The sequence below is a fragment of the Acyrthosiphon pisum genome, chromosome A3 (genome assembly GCF_005508785.2).
Source record: "Acyrthosiphon pisum isolate AL4f chromosome A3, pea_aphid_22Mar2018_4r6ur, whole genome shotgun sequence".
NCBI lineage: Eukaryota > Metazoa > Arthropoda > Insecta > Hemiptera > Aphididae > Acyrthosiphon > Acyrthosiphon pisum.
Window position 1 is genome coordinate 37,419,323 of NC_042496.1, and position 17,225 is coordinate 37,436,547.

Sequence of the window (17,225 nt, forward strand, 5' to 3'; positions counted from 1 at the left end):
ACTTCGGTACCACCTATATATCACAGACAACCGTTTTTTAAATCTAAGGCCATCGGGCTGAGATATTTAGTGGTACATATTAGACGGGACATACTGTATATCAATCACGGTGTCTTTCTCGGAGTGCTTACGGCAGAAGTACCTATACCTAAATACTTATACATAATATAGGTACCCAATTATTCTTTTCGTCCCTTTTCTGCTGAAAACTGGATATGGCCTATATACGTCGTCGCCAGCACTCTCGCATGCATTCTGCTGTACCTACCTATAATTTTACAATATTACGGTACTCGTATGTCGGCGAGACCATCATAGTCTCCTCTCGCGCGTATAACGACATTTTAATAGTAATTTTCAAAGGTAAATTGCACACATTTGCATAGTAATGTCACCGCCGTGGTGCGTGTGCGATCAATAAAACGGTGTTGTGCATCGCTTCAAAGTTTTTCCCCGGACTTAAAAAGCTGCAGGGCCCGCTGCACGGATGCGGCTCTTGTCGAATATATAATACTTACGTGCAGCCAGTGCTCGAATGGGCTAGACGTGGTGGTGGGGGGAGTCCCTCTTCATTTTAGAAAATATTTATGCGTACTTACCCCTTCTAATCATATTATCATAATCGATAAGAAATATATTTTAAACATTTAGGTACGCATATTTTTTTTACACTTGCGCATCCTTCTTTTAATTTTTTTTCCAATTCAATCACTGCGTGCAGCGTGTCACACGATATTAAAATAATAATAATTTTTATACGATTTTTTTTTCTGCCAGTCGGCGCAGAATCGATTCGCATACTCCTATATATCAGGTCGTACTTATATTGTAATACTATAGCAATTAGAAATATGGCCTATAGTGATAATAATCGCAGACAATCTCGCAAATCGACCGAAATCGTTGTCGGCGTTATTTATACGATTTCGAAATGTTCAGGCCAAACAGCGAACGTAAAACTCTCAAAATATGGCTCAAACGATTCCGTTTTTAAATCATACGCAATACTATATCTTTTCGATATTATACTGTAGGTATGTACATGGCCGTAAATAATTATTATTGTAACCTGTATTCGGAATTATTGTGAATAATATCAAGAATACCGCAAGAAAATAATCATAATAGGTACATATTTAGGTATTGGGCCGGTATACGCGATTAAGTCAAAACGTTATATTTTAGGTATACGTATTATCATTTATCATCATTCATCATGTAAGCGAATTACACAACACAATCGTAAACGGGTTTTTATATGTATATATATAATAACTACGATGTATACAATGTATAGGTATGTACGATTTACAATAGTACAAAACACAACAGAGAAAAAAACTATTCTTATGTTTATTTAACATACGCCACTACTGTATAGGTATTATTCATTTGGCAGAAAAGACGAAATGAAAATGTTTTTCGACAAACGTATATTTTCTAAAGTGTACGTGCTTTGGATATACTATTTAAAAGTATTATCTTGTCAACACGTTTGATGTCAAATATTTAATTAAAATTTCGTCAACGTGTCATTGTGATAATTCATCATAACGCTTCTAATTACACATTTAATATTCTTGAAATTATTAAGATTCAATTCAATGTTTAAATCATGAGCCAAGGGGCATAGTGTTTGTACTTTTGTAGATCATAATATTTAATGTGAAACATTATCAAATCTCTTGTCTCCTAAAGCTTAATATTCGTAAATATATATTTAATGTATAATGCATAATTTATACAAATATTATATTATAATACTTATATTATTACCTAATTATTAACGTAAATGTTTTAAGTAATTAATGGTTCAATATTTAAGTTTATATATTAAAATATGATATTATGAAAAAATGTAATTAAATATTAAACTACTAATTACTATTAATTTACATTTTGGTGTACGGTGATTGCAGGGGATTAAATTGTGTTTGTCTATCATTATTATAATAAGTATCTGTATTATTACATTTTCTGTTTTTTCTTAATTAATATTATTATACGGTGGTACAATTTTTTGTTGTCTTTATATTAGTCTATATTTATCCATATTTACATCAGAAATATACATTATAATTAATTTGTCTGACCTACTTACTTAATAAACACTGTTCTTATATCTGATACATTAAATCAATGATTCGGCTATCGGCATTCAATTATAGAACACCGACCAAACTTAAGTCATGGGCTTATGACCGGACACTATTGTTATATAGTAGACAAATGTAATAGTTTTATATTAAATAAATTAAACGTTTGTGTTGATTTTGTTAAATTATATAAGTTTTGTTGATACTTGTTGTTAATGTTTGACTATACAAAATTTTAAAAACTGACTAAAAACATCTTATAAGAAAAACACTATAAAATATATTATACAAAAAATAACGCAGAACGCTAGAACGTATTAAAAGATACATGATTATTGCTCGAAACTTTTCACAAACAGCCACGTAAATTGGATAACCCAATTAATTAACTTAAAGCAAATATTGATGTTGAACTTTTGGGACGACCGCTAGGATTTGTGGATGTGTTTCACGGAAATTGAACAAACGGCGATTATAAATATATATAATATTCAAACGATATACAAGGTGTAACAGAAAGACCTGACCAAAAAATGATGCTACTTAAATGTATGACAAAAATTGTTAAAATTATATGATAAGTAAATAATTTAAGAATTAATATACTCATGTTAGCAAATTCCCAAAAAAAAATATTTCGAAAAAAGTTATTACGTTCCAAATTCATTTAATCAAAAAAATATTGATACTTATTTTAAAAAATTTAAAAAATGAACTACTTGACTTAGATAAATGTTTTTATTATCGAAATTGTTCTTATAATCACATTCACAAGTTGGCTACTTTGAATATATCCAAAAAAATTTAAACCAAATGTGTTAAAAAATAAAAACATTTTTTTGTATAATAATATATGTGTAACGCAAATGACTATAAATTATGTATATAAAAAAAATTTTAAATATTGATTAGAACAAAGGGTATTCTAAAAATCAGTTCTATCTGTTACACCTTGCATAGACAACACGTCATAGTCAAGTTCCCGTTATACATATTATTATACCTATGCAATATTTGGACATTATATAATATTACGCCATACTATAATATAGTCGTGGTGCATTTAGTAATAATAATAATACGTTTCGTGCACCTTCTGTAACACTTAGGTACCATTATTATAACACGAAGGCGTTCGGAATTCTGTACGGTGATCGAAATCTCCGGTCAAAACTTAATAGTGGTGAAATGTAATTATTTTAATTTGATTTTTTCGTTTTTACAGTCACGTCACACAAACGGCGTCTTGGTTGCCGCCCGTAGAAGCGTGGCCCAAAGATCCCGGTGCCAAGTCTTTGCCGTACGGCTGGGAACAAGCGCTCGACGGCGATGGAAGACCTTATTTTATCAAGTGAGCATAATATTATTATACTTACATACCATATCATTATCAAAACGAAACATTTGTCCGTATTGCTGGCCGAAGTTTTCGACTATAATAATATAATATATAGGTATATGTTAGGTATATGTTAGGTAGGTATATAATATAGGCCCGGAAGTCCGTACTATAAACGAAAAAGGTGATCCAAACGCAAACCCATCAAATGGACGAATGTAAACAATAATCATACAAGCGAAAAAAAATATATAACCTTTTTTAACAACCCACCGGCGTAAAAATAAATAACCGTCGTGACCTGTTATTATTAAAAGCAGGATAGGTAACAAGTGCGAGACAACCCTTTTCGTTTGAAATGGATTTTTCGGAGTTATACGCAGTATTACATATTAGTCCCTTGCCCCCTTGACCCTTCAGTTATTATGACATCTCGTACGAATAAATACGATTAAAATTGATAAGAAATATTGATAACTCGATCCCTCGAAATTGTTTTTAGCTGGTTACGATCTTGATAATTACGCTGAACCGTCGATAAATCCGCATCGCCTCTTTGGTGGCCGTTTCAAAAAAAAAATCCTTACTTCTACTATGCCGTTGTATTTTACAGTGACTGTTGCTCCCTGGGAGGTTAAGTTCTTAATAATATGGCCCGTACTACCAATACCTGTACGAAACGTACTATACAAAATATGTACATTGTACATATTATATGACGTTATAGTTATGTACTAAACGAAGACATATAGACAATAATAATAATAATAATAATATTATTAACTCCAATCAATCTGTCACTGAGCGTTCGTGTGAGTAGGTCGTTTGAACGGTTCAATATAACGATAATTAGTGACCGGAATTTATCGTCCGCCGAAAAGTCGACAGTGTAGTTTTTTTTATCTTCCTATTCATATAATCATTAATTCTACAGTACAGAATAAAAAAAAAACGTTACGGAATAATTGCTGCGCGTCGAACGCGTTAACTTTGCGTATAAACTATATTATATAAAAATCGTCGAGAACAATGTGTACGCTTTGCTCAATACATATTATTATCATTTATCTTCACATTATATTATAATAATATATATGTAGATATATGGTATCGTTGTTCTAAATTATTATGAGGTCGTGCCCTAATAAAATCAATAAAAAGTACACGTGCAAAAAAAAAACAATTTTCCACCGACAAAAAACAGTAACGATCGTATCACATTTTATTATTTTTTTTGTATATAAATAATCATACCTATCTTATTAGGGTTTTTTTTTTAGCAATTGTGCATAGTACATTTATTATTTTACTCGTGATACTATTGTAGTATAGTACATTGTTTGAATAATATTTATAATTTATAAATTCATATCCAAAGTTTTAATCTACATATTTAATTAATTCCATTATAATGTAAAAATTAAAAACTATAACTAATAACGTCCCATACATAAAACGAGAATTGACCATACATTATTGTTTGGAAATGAATATATTGCATTTTATATGTTACACCAATAGATACCAATACCGTGTTCAAATATAATAATGTGATACTACCAAAATAGTTGCAGATAAGTTATGCATTTTGTGCCATATTGTGCTCAATTATCTAGTCTTTTCAATAGTTTTCATAAACATGTGATTTTATTTTGCCAATATTCATTTTTTTTTTTTTAATATTATAAATAGGTACGTAATTACATTTAGTTTGAAAATTACACAATTTTTCATCCATAACTATCCACATCTTGAGAATCATTTTAAATAATTCTAAAAAAATATTCTAATATTTTCAAAAAATTATTAAAATTATAAAAAATATTAGCACTCGTTAACTATTTTTCAAAGTGAAAATGAAAAATATACTGTCCATTAATATTTATCCATGCAATGGTTGATAGGCAGAGAAATTAATATTTGTGTGTGAACATTAACACATTCGTCTTGCTAATATTCAGGTCAGGTGGCGTTTGCGGAGGTGTTTATTCATCAAGTCGATATATCACGTTCTAAATATTCATACCCGGCCCGACATGTTTCCCAACGTTAATTGATATAAATCTTTGCAGATTTATAAATTCAGTCAGTAACTATAAATCTAATTTTCAAAAGTATAAATAGATACTATTGGGTCTATGCGGGAAGTGAAATAATATGTATTATGTTCCACAACTATTTTTGAATGATCATAACATACGCGAACTGTTATAATATTTAATAACCTATGACCAAAACTCCGTTATTTAATTTATGTTCAAATTCAAATGATTACCGTACATTCCTCGAAAGACCTGAGGTTGAAAACTCCGTGTAAAGTAGTTGTTATAGGTACATGATTTATGGGATATCTACACGTGCTGCAGGATTCATGATAGGTACTATTATCGTTACACTATATTATATTATACACTTGTAATCGTTTTCCAGATATCTTGTGTAATCCGTTTAAAAACCAATTCGATCGAAGGTATGGAATTGTTTTAATGTAATTGTCCGAGTGATGGACTAATATAAATAACAGTAAACATAGCATTAACAACAACTACAGACTTAATTTAGTTTCGTTTCCTTTCAACTGTGTTGTAATGTTCCCAATACCGTGATGTCGTTGAATTGCCTAACTAACGCGCCTTCTTTACGTGTACATTCATATAATATTATTATCATTGTGCTTATAACAATATATGACGTGCGTGTGTGTGTTTTTCTGTAACTAAATGTATATTATAATGTGTATATTTATTAATAATTATATTATACCCAATGGGAGAGTTTTCTACCAAGTCTGTTACTGTACACATTACGCGTAGGTATACATCATGGAGATCACGTGACAAAAATAGTAAATAATTTGAAACTTGTTTTGTTATATTTTATCCTTACTGTTATTATATAGACATTATATTGTTATGATGACTTATTACTCAAGTACTTTAAGTAATTTAAGAACATTTCCAATCACCCGCCTAATTTATTAAACGTGTGTTAGAAATGTGTAAAGTCGACTTTTATAATTATTGAAACGACCGCTTTGTGATTTATGATTCGAATCAAACGATGATGTTTTATTATAAGACATTTTGTATTTAGAGCTTTTTCCACTGAAGTCAGCATATTATATATATCTAATTGTTATAACACTTATAACTGTTATAAGTGTTATAGGGGAACGTGGGGCAAAATGGGGCCATGGGGCAAAATGGGGACATGGTTAAATTTTAAGGAAATAATGAAAATGTCAGTTTTTAAAACAGCTGTTTAGAATGGTTCCCCGATCGAGAAAACGTGGTTAAAGTTTAATTATTTAATTTGCATTATTATACGAGTTATTGATAAAAACATGAAAAATTTGATACCGTGATAACAGTGATATAAAAACAACATTTTTTATTTTGAATTTTTTTTTTGGATTGAAGTTGAATTTTTTTCACTTTAATAATTATTTAAATAGTTTACAGACATGAAAATAGTATTTTTATAAAAATTGTACTTTATGGTCATCAGAACGTCTGCCAAAATAATCGAAAAAGTAAGTATGTTGTAGGGGCAAAATGAGGTTTACGTGTTTGGAGCAAAATGGGGACATCCCCATTTTGCCCAAGTATCAATAAATATATTTTACGCTTACCTATTTATGTTTATGACTATCATTTTTTCAACCGTAGATTATTCTATACAATGGTTAGAAATTATACTAGAAAAACCGATTTTGTTCATAATTTTTTTTCTATTTATTACTCTCTAAATATTACTCTAATATTATATCTTAATAATTTTTTTCCTTAAACCTATAACTCACAAGATTGTTTGTTAACAAAATATAGAACATTTATATTAATAAAATAAAAAATAAATCAAAAAATGTGTGTTTTGTCAAATTGTTATTCATTTTATAAAGAATACCCCATTTTGCCCCATATATGGGGCAAAATGGGGCAAAATGAGCTTTTTAAGTTTTTAATTTTCACTAAGTCAAAAATTATTTTATTGTTATTAACTGATACTGGTATTATATTAGACAACATAAAGATCATATGACTGTAGTTTTAGAAAAATATCATATGAAATAAACAGTTTATTCCTAATAAAACCTTAGCGTCCCCATTTTGCCCCACGTTCCCCTATTTATAACTTTTATAATATTTTTTTTCATTTATCATTACCAGTTATCACTTATCAGTTATCAGACTATCACAATTCACAGATGTATAAATGTATAATTGTTAGTCTTTGCATTTTGCATTACTGGATATTGGAATACGCAGTACATGTTTTATGTTACTGTGGTAGTGTGGTCAGCTGTCGTCTGTGACTGAATGTGAGTGTGATATGAAAATATGAAATTGATTATTCGGAAGTATAAATATACCCATATATAATGTACCCATAGATTTTATTATCTATGAATGTACCGCAGTCGTCCGTAAATGACAAGGATGTTTATAGTTTTATACCAAGATTTATACCAGTGATCCATCAGTGACGCCAACTTGAAAAAAGTAAAACGTGTTAGGTGAGAATTTGCTCGCTGTGCTGAGATAACCGCCGTATAACCACTCTTATAATTTTCGGGCAAGACTCAGTTACCACTCGTATCGGACATCGCCACATCGGTATATCAGTAGATAGTAAATACGAGTTTTAATTAATATTAAACAATAAAACAAGAGATTAAAACAGTTTATAACAATAAAAAAAAACATTTAACAATAAACATGTTTAAAACATAAAGATCATGTTTAAAACATTAAAAACTGTTTTTTTGTTTATTTTAAAAAAAACTTGATTTTTACCAACCCTGTATCTAATATATCATATACGAAGTGACACCATTTGATATTTTTTCTTATTTTTTTCCATTCATAATATTATATCCATTATCAATATTCCTCTTAAAATGTTATACTTATTGTACCTAGTAGAACATAATATTATTGTAGTAAAATGGTATATAATGTGAAAAAATATTACACAACAGACACTGTATAGGGGAGTTAAAAGAATTTAATGTTCTCTCATATTCATCAGTTTTTGTCCGTATTTAGTCGTTGAAGTCTGTTTTAATTGAGCTCGGTATGTAGTGGATTCTCGTAAAATCGCTTATAAATTCACATGCAATTAAAATTGCATAATTTGAGACACGCGATGTAAAATTAACCTATATAATATGTATAGTGTATATATAGTATGGAAGACAAACAATAAAGCGTAATAATATTTCACCCTCGTACTGTTGAGGGATTAAAGAGCTATTTATTCATCAAAGGTCAAAGTAATTTTTAATTTGACGAGTTTACCGACATATATCATCCATTACCTCTAGATAATATTTGTGCAAAAATACAAATACAATTATACTGTTATCGAACCATATTTTCGTTTCGAACCGAAGGTAATATTATTATTTTTAATGGCAAAATAGTATATTACTATATTATGGTAATGTATTATGCTGAATTGCAAATAAAATAATATATTTATCTATTTAAGTACGTATTGTATTGCTATATTTAAGAATAATAATTATTGTAAATCATTATGTATGTGCATAATATATATTTGACATATGATTAAAGAGTAACGAGTTTTCGCACTCGAAGGCAGTTAGTCTTTCCGGCTATTTTAAATAATGCTAAGGCACATATTATATTATACCTGTAATAATGTGATTTTAAATGTGATGTAAAACAAACATAATATTTAGGATTCGTGTTTACGGGATAGCGTTTCAAAAGAAATAAACCGTTATATATTTCACGTTACTTGTCCACATTGTTGAACAATCACAATACTGCATTTTGTACAAACAAGAAACAATAACCTGCTGAACTATCTCATGGTATATACCTACAGAGCTTGTTTACTTAAATTTTGTACAGCAATGTATTATTCAAAGATGTTTGATATTTACTCAAACAAGATAAATTGAAATAAACTAGAATTTCTAATCATAATAATATTATATAATTGATCAGTAGACAGAATACAGCTAAAAAGAGCGTAGAGGTTGAAACTCCATATAATAAGTTCACAGGGTAGCCAGCATGCTACAAGTTTCGGAATATTGTATAAAGTCGTCGAGATGTAGACAAAGCCCATTTAGCAATAATGTGCCTAGGATGCATTAAATTAAGTCCATTTCCGTACAGGCCTACCTGTTTACTTAAATGTTGTACGGTAATGTATTGTTCAACGATTTTTGATATTTTCACAAACAATATAATATGGAAATAAACTATAGAATTTCTAATCATAATAATATTATATAATTGATCAGTAGCCAGAATACAGCTGAAAACCGCGTAGAGGTTGAAACTTCGTTAATAATATGTTCACGGGGTGCAGGCCAGCCTACAAGTTCCGAAATATTTTACAAAGTCGTTGAGATGTAGACAAAGCTCATTTAGCAACAATGTGCCTAAATGATGTATTAAATTAAGTCCATTTCCGTACAGGCCTACGTAAGCGCGTCGTTGTGTATAAATAGTTGTGCAACGCGTAAAGACAATGCATTATGTAATAGCTGCTATAGTGTACGTCATAAGTTCAAAACAAATCCTTTACAATACGCCTGGTGTTATTGTGTATTTGTGCGTACCTATAAAGTATCTATAAAGTGTAAAAACCGTTGTATATACATTATAATAATATACAGTTACTTGTATTTGGGTCGTTACGTAGTTATAATTCTTTGAAATTTTATATAGGTACTCTTTATTATATTCGAGTACATACAATTTTAAAAAAAAGGCCCAGTTGAAAATATTGCAGTAAACCACGGCTATATCCGCTCGTGGACGTGCCACAGCAGGTCTTAACCTAATCTTTAATCATTTTAATCTGCACTATATAATAGTGTAATATTTTTTAAATATTTTTAGATATTTATATCATTATTATAGAGTTCTACAGAAGTCAGTATTTTTTAATAATGCTCACGATAATGTTTTAGGCATGGCTGCGTGCACAAAATTGATAAAGAAATACATAGGTATTTTAAAATATTAAAACGAATAATCGATGGCAATGACGCATAATTGTTATATTTTTCGTCTTTGTTTTAAAATCTGATGCTTTAATAACAGGTCAATTTTACCCCCCGTTGTTTAAAAAGTACAACAAAACGGTATTGATTATAATATGTAACGCACGTGCTATATATTATGTTTCCCGTATGATGTACATTGTACATATTATCATGAGCCGGTACACCACTCACCAGACGACAAATCTTGCGTGTATTGTATATTTCGTCCTCGTATAGAAAACTGTCTGCTCAGCTACATAGAGTATAGGTAGATACATCATCTATCAAGTCGTACTAATATTTTTTATATACCTACATAAAGCGCTTAATTAGAAATAGACAATATTTTTTCTGATAAAATTAATTAACTTTTTATAATAATTAAACCTACTGTGGAACAAAATACTTATATACGTAAGGTAGGTATACTTTTATACAATACATAATGTATTATTACATATTTTTATCAGTCGATTTCTTTATTATAATTTGTATTTTTTGTACTCTCTTCGACTCCTTTGGTATACATATAGGTAATGCACTATACTGAAGCATGCAGAGGTGACGGACAAGTACGATGTTCGCCTACCCTTCTGCACATTCCCACAGCTCTACTACATATTGCTTCCTATATATTTAATAATAATAAAGAAACGCACAAACTGTATTCGTTCAGAAGAAGGGGAACATAATATAAGAGTCGGCAAAAATGAAAAATAAATCGAATACGACCGTGTCAAGCGATTGGAGTGTTTTTAATGAATTTATTAAATGTCAATGAGCACCACGTGAGACTAAATATAATAAATTTTAATTTATTTTATTAAGGCAACTGCAGTAGGAAAATAGGACCCTAGGGAGTTTAATATTATTTTTTTTATTATATAATGATTTTTACATTTCCAACAGGAATGATTCTTTATCTTTATTTTATAATATAATATACAATATTTACGTTATATTATATACTTTTAGCTTTTGATTCAGTAATCTTATATGTATATACGCCGTAATTATATATAATGGAAGTGAAGCGCCCTATATACAATTTAATGATAAATAAAAATGTTTTTTAAATTCATAATCATCATTATACTGGGGTACTATTTTATATCTACTTTTATTTAGCGTATTCGATAAGTACCTGCATTATGTGTATAATAATAATATACTATAGGTCTTACAATCATATAAAAACAGACTATACGTAAATAATATTTGCGACATATTGAAACAAAAATAAAATCCAATGAATGAATTGCACTCTTTTTATTATTGCCAAGTTTATATAATATTATGTAGTTTAGTAAGCGCCGATGTCGTTGGTCTATTACTAAAAAAGGGGTCAGGACACGTCATATACGTGTCGTTTGATTATTCGCCATAACATTATAATAGGCCAAATGGGTTTATCGGTATAGGTACTTATACAGTTGTTTCCAACCGAGCAGAACCGCGATCGATATATAAACCAAATTATCATTATTATTTTGACGTTACATTATTATTTCTCGGACCCCGGCACACACAGATGTTTATATTATATTATAATTTACTATTATTATTGTCATCATCGTCGTCGTCGCCGTCGTTATTAATAAATACACTAATATTGCAGCCGCAGACGAATATATCGGTCTAGAGTACTATATATATTACATATTTTATAATATTTTATTGAAACGACGGCGACGTGACACGCTCAGTGTTATAACGATAATACATTATCGCGCATAAAGCGCTTCGTTCGCAGGGTATGAGTGGAGGATGTGTGGCATGTACAGGCTTTTACGATTTTCACCGGCCCGAAAAAAGTTACAATTCCCATTAAATAATAATAATAAAAAAAAACCAAAGTATATAAAATGACATATGGTATACCTACAATAGCTGTACAATATGTCGATATTGATTCGTATTGCGCGCGTGTCGGCGAGCCGTTATTTACGCGATATAATGGACCACGTGGGTTATTGTTTTCGAGGCCAAACTTTATTTTCCACTCGAGTTGAATTATTGGATTTCCCACATAATATACATATTTATATGAAAAAAAAAGAAAAATTAGGTGGTGATTCAAAAAAAAATCGGTTTATGACATGTTACGTTATAATTTTTGAATACCTATACATTAATAGTCAATTATAGTCAATATACTATAAAATATAGCTCACACGCACATACGTAGCATATTTTTGTATATACGTAGGTAATTAAACTTCTAACTACTTCGTGGCCATCCGAAATTTGTTCCGTTGGTATTGAAGATTTTCAAGAAGAAAAATTTGATACGTATCAGTATGGAATAGTACGTATCGGTATGGAATAGTTACGTACCGGCTCGTATCGAAGTCTGAGTCCGATACGGGTCCGATACGTATCGCTTGTATATTGCACATGTAACTTCTTGAACGCTCTTGAACTAAAATGTCTTCCTTGAAAATCTTGATTATCTCCACCCTCAACGTATCGTTCTCGGAAACCATCGTTCGTAAATCCTTTGACCGACAATAACTGGCTGTCTAGCTAGGGGGAATGGTGGTCTCGTGGTCTAAGGTTTTTCCGAAATCGTCAGACAGTACATTAAAAATGTATTATTTCTGTACAGTTTAAAGCTAATACCACGGAGTACCGAATCGTTGTGTAAGAAGTATACTTATATGTTTATATTATGTTTTAGCCTAACGTAGAACGACCGAAAACTTATCAATACATTTGAGCGGAGTGCGACGATGTGGTTTTTGTTTCGTACGCCTACAGTCGATTTCGGGTAGGATGACGTTGGTTCAAAACTTGTAAGCAGCCCTCTCGGTGGAGTAAAAATCAAACACATATGATGGTACTCGAGAGGAAAATGAGTTCAAAACATTTCAACCTAGGCTGGTGCGAATAAGAACCTACCTGTTTTCTTGACGCCACCCGAACCACTTAAAAATTAAAGCTCTATAATAGCTGAACCTCAGACCTCTGCACACGCATGAACCTTCGACGTCTTCAATTTTAATGATTGCGTATCGAATCGTTCGGCGTTATTTTTTCAATTTGTATTTCTTCCACCCTCCCTACCACCATGCACCGCAAACAACCCTTTCGTAATATTTTCCAAAGTCGTAAACTATCGATTACAGTTTGGCCATGGTGAGTGGTGGTATAGCGTGGTGTATATTATACGCACCAAAGAATATCATAATACAACGCGTATACCTATATATTATTATTATATATATAGAACATAATATATATATAAGCACCTAATAATAATAATAATAATATAGTCGACCGTAAAAATCGACGGAGAAAAAACATCACACTTTCCGCCTCCGCCCTTTTCACCCCCCCCCCCCCTCACCTTCATATAAATACATATACAAGGTGTAACAGATAGAATTGACTTTTGGAATAACTTTTGTTCTAATCAATATTAAATTTTTTTATATATATATATATAATTTATAGTCACTTGCGTTACACATATATTATACAAAAAAATATTTTAATTTTTCAACATTAAAAATAAAAAAATTTAAATTTGATTTAAATGTTTTTGGATATATTCAAAATAGCCAATTTGTGAATCTTATTATAAGATCAATTTTGATAGTAAAAACATCTATCTAAGTCGAGTAATGTATTTTATTTAATTTTTTTAAAATATCAATATTTTTTTGATTAAATGAAATAACTTTTTTCAAAATATTTTTTTTTGGTAATTGGCCGACATGAGTATATTTCTTAAATAATTTACTAATCATGTAATTTTAACAGTTTTTGTCATACGTTTAAGTAACATCATTTTTTGGTACGTATTTTTCTGTTACGCTTTGTATATCCGCGGCGTTACGCGGTCTTATATATGAGATGTATTTATAATTATTTATTTATAATTAATATATATATTATAATATGTATAGTTTTATATAGTCATCATTAATTTCTTACGACTATCAGTCGACTATACAGCTATATAAAATATACAATATTTTTATAATATAGTCTCACCACGTATATAAATATTATGCCGCGTTTTGTGTATATACGCCTCGCGTAATCAAACATTCATGACGCCGCGTGCAGCTGGGCACAATTTTCCGTCCACTTTACCGCATAGCATTACGTACGAGCGGGTTTTTTTTTTAATGAGTTCCGTCTCGTCTCTCTCTCTCGCCCGCACACACACAAACACACGCTATCTCACTCACTCTCTGTCTCTCTCTCTCTTTTCCTTGCTCGGGGTCCTTATGTGCATGTGCGTATATACTAGCTATTTTACGAAAACAACCATCATAATCCATATGGACGAGTGCTGCCGGTGGTGGGGACCCGTGCGCCTAAACTGTGCAAGGGACTATACGGCACGCCGAGCGAACGGTTTAATTTAAATTTGGAAACGGAAGTTATTCAAAAAAATAAAGGCACGACCGGAATATCATTTTTTTTTTCATTTACCCGCGTATATTCATATAATAATAATAATAATATGCTTTTGTAGAGGGGCGACTCTTTTGCAGCAGTGCACGTTCACGTGCATATTATATGTATAATGTATATCATACAGCAGGGTATGTATACAATGTATATATAATGTACACTCCGACGCTAATTATAATGCTGCTGCGGTGGATTTATGCGCGTGTTATTGTGTTAAACAAAATGACATTTAACGGTAATCGCGGATTTGCGTTTGACAGCGGAAACCGGAACGCCGAAACGGTCGTATTTTGTATTTGTCGGGGGAAACGATTGGTAAAAACTTTACAATAATTTTAAGAACGGTGAATTTCATTAAACGAGGGCGCCGCCAAGCCGGGCGGCTATCAAATACGTATTCGCGCCAGCGAAAGTCCTGCAGGACTATATAGCGGTAAAAACTTTTTACACACCGCGACGTACTGTTATATATAGGTAGGTAAGTACGTAGGTACTTACCATAATACTATACATATGGCTTTATCTGCAGGGTGATAATTTAAACACAGTAGGTACTAACACTCTCATTATCACAAAACGTCTTGACTAATAACTCTAAATGTATTTAAGTAATTAATTGTACACGTTCTAAATTCGAATTAAATGTATCAAAATTCTCAGAACAACATTTTATGCTTTGGAAATAAAAAAATGTATACAATTGAAAAAATTAAAAACTTCAACGCAATTAAATCTATAATAATAATGAAAATTTAATTTTTCTTCAAAAATTATGTTTTGCATAATGAATTAAACTATGTAAAAAATGATTTTCACAATCATTAATTCTTTCGAGATAATGAGTGTTAAAAGGTAGGTAGGTGCTGTTAAAAAATCTTCCAGTATATTATAATAAACAGGACAGATTATTAGCTATATCGTTCAGGCAGGTACTACGAGTAAAGATATGCAAATAATAAATTTAATCGTGATAGATGGCCAGATGGGTATATCATTGTATTATATTGTTTGAGTTTAATCACATATTATTATGCTTACTTGAATATCATGAATCATATGAAGCCTTGAACTGGGTTTAATTTTTTTTTCAAATTGTTGCCAATTATCGATTTCCTACGTCAAGTAAATTTTGTCACCGTACGATATTTTATAAATCGTCACAAATTATTTTCAGTTGTAAGGATTTGGCATCAGGTTTTACTCGCACTGTATATATTTTAATTTTAATTAATGACATAACACGTGCTTGCAATGATGACGCATCAGTTGTAAATGGAAAACACGGAAACATAATTATATACTATTCAGAAACATTAATGATAATTACGTGTGAAAATTGATGACATTACGATTAACAGGTCAAAAAAGTGCAGTGCGTGTCATAACCCAGGACTTGTGTTTGAAAAAATCAGAAAACCACCTAGAGTGCAAAGGATGATGATGCACACGCGAAACTGCCAAGTCTATATATGGAGTGTGGACGTCCATTATATAAATATAATGCATATTATGCCAATACAAAGAATATCAATAGTACCACGTCGACCTGTTATATTATGCATAAACGAAGACTGCAGCAGAAGAGACGTGGCAGATACGCAATTATAGTCATCATTATTTATGCATATATATTGTCATATTCGTTAACGTACTATATTATGAATTTGAAGACCGCTTTTGAAGTACTTATATGTATGAAAAATCGACCGACAAATAATTTTATCTCTCGTCCGTGAGTTACCCGCGCATCGGCCACGGTCGGGATTTCAACCGTTTTGGTATTTGTTCGTTAAATATTTACAATGGTATACGATACCGCTTTGGTATCCATGTACAATAATATGTTCTCGTGATGTGTATTTCTATATAATACGACCGTAATAATTGTATTAACAAAAACTGGGTCGCCCACCGACCGACAATAGGTACATATTATACCTCCTCATAAAATGTTGAGCACTTGAGCTACCGGTGCGGAGTATTCTGTACGTATATTTTCGCAGCACAATCGAGAATGGTATGTTATAATATTATTATGCATAATATTTTGAAAGTCAATTCCAAACGAATTTTCGTTGTTTTACACACAAATTAGCGGTGAAAATGAGATCGTTATTCGTTGAGACTGCGTAGAATTTAACCAGCGCACTTATATTTAATTATCCACTGCGAATTCATGAATATACATTATACATTTATATTATATAATATATATGTATATTTTTTTTTGATATTATTATTGTTATTTAAACTTTGTAACAAAACAATTAGTCTTATTACTTAGATTCTATAATATCATAATAAATTTAAATACTTAGCGTCGTCGTCGGTG

General features: G+C 30.8%; 1 protein-coding gene across 2 annotated transcripts in view; it reads left to right on the top strand.

The window, feature by feature from the left end:
* Positions 1–17,225, top strand: part of LOC100159582 — a 69,579-nt gene that overhangs the window by 17,179 nt on the left and 35,175 nt on the right. The window contains exons 2-3 of one of the 2 annotated variants that reach the window (XM_029491465.1): positions 3,322–3,447; positions 5,866–5,905. In XM_029491465.1, the coding sequence (XP_029347325.1) occupies positions 3,426–3,447; positions 5,866–5,905 (62 nt within the window). In that variant the 5' untranslated portion in view covers positions 3,322–3,425. The remainder of the gene's footprint in view (positions 1–3,321; positions 3,448–5,865; positions 5,906–17,225) is intronic. The other variant, XM_016800977.2, reaches the window with a different exon arrangement.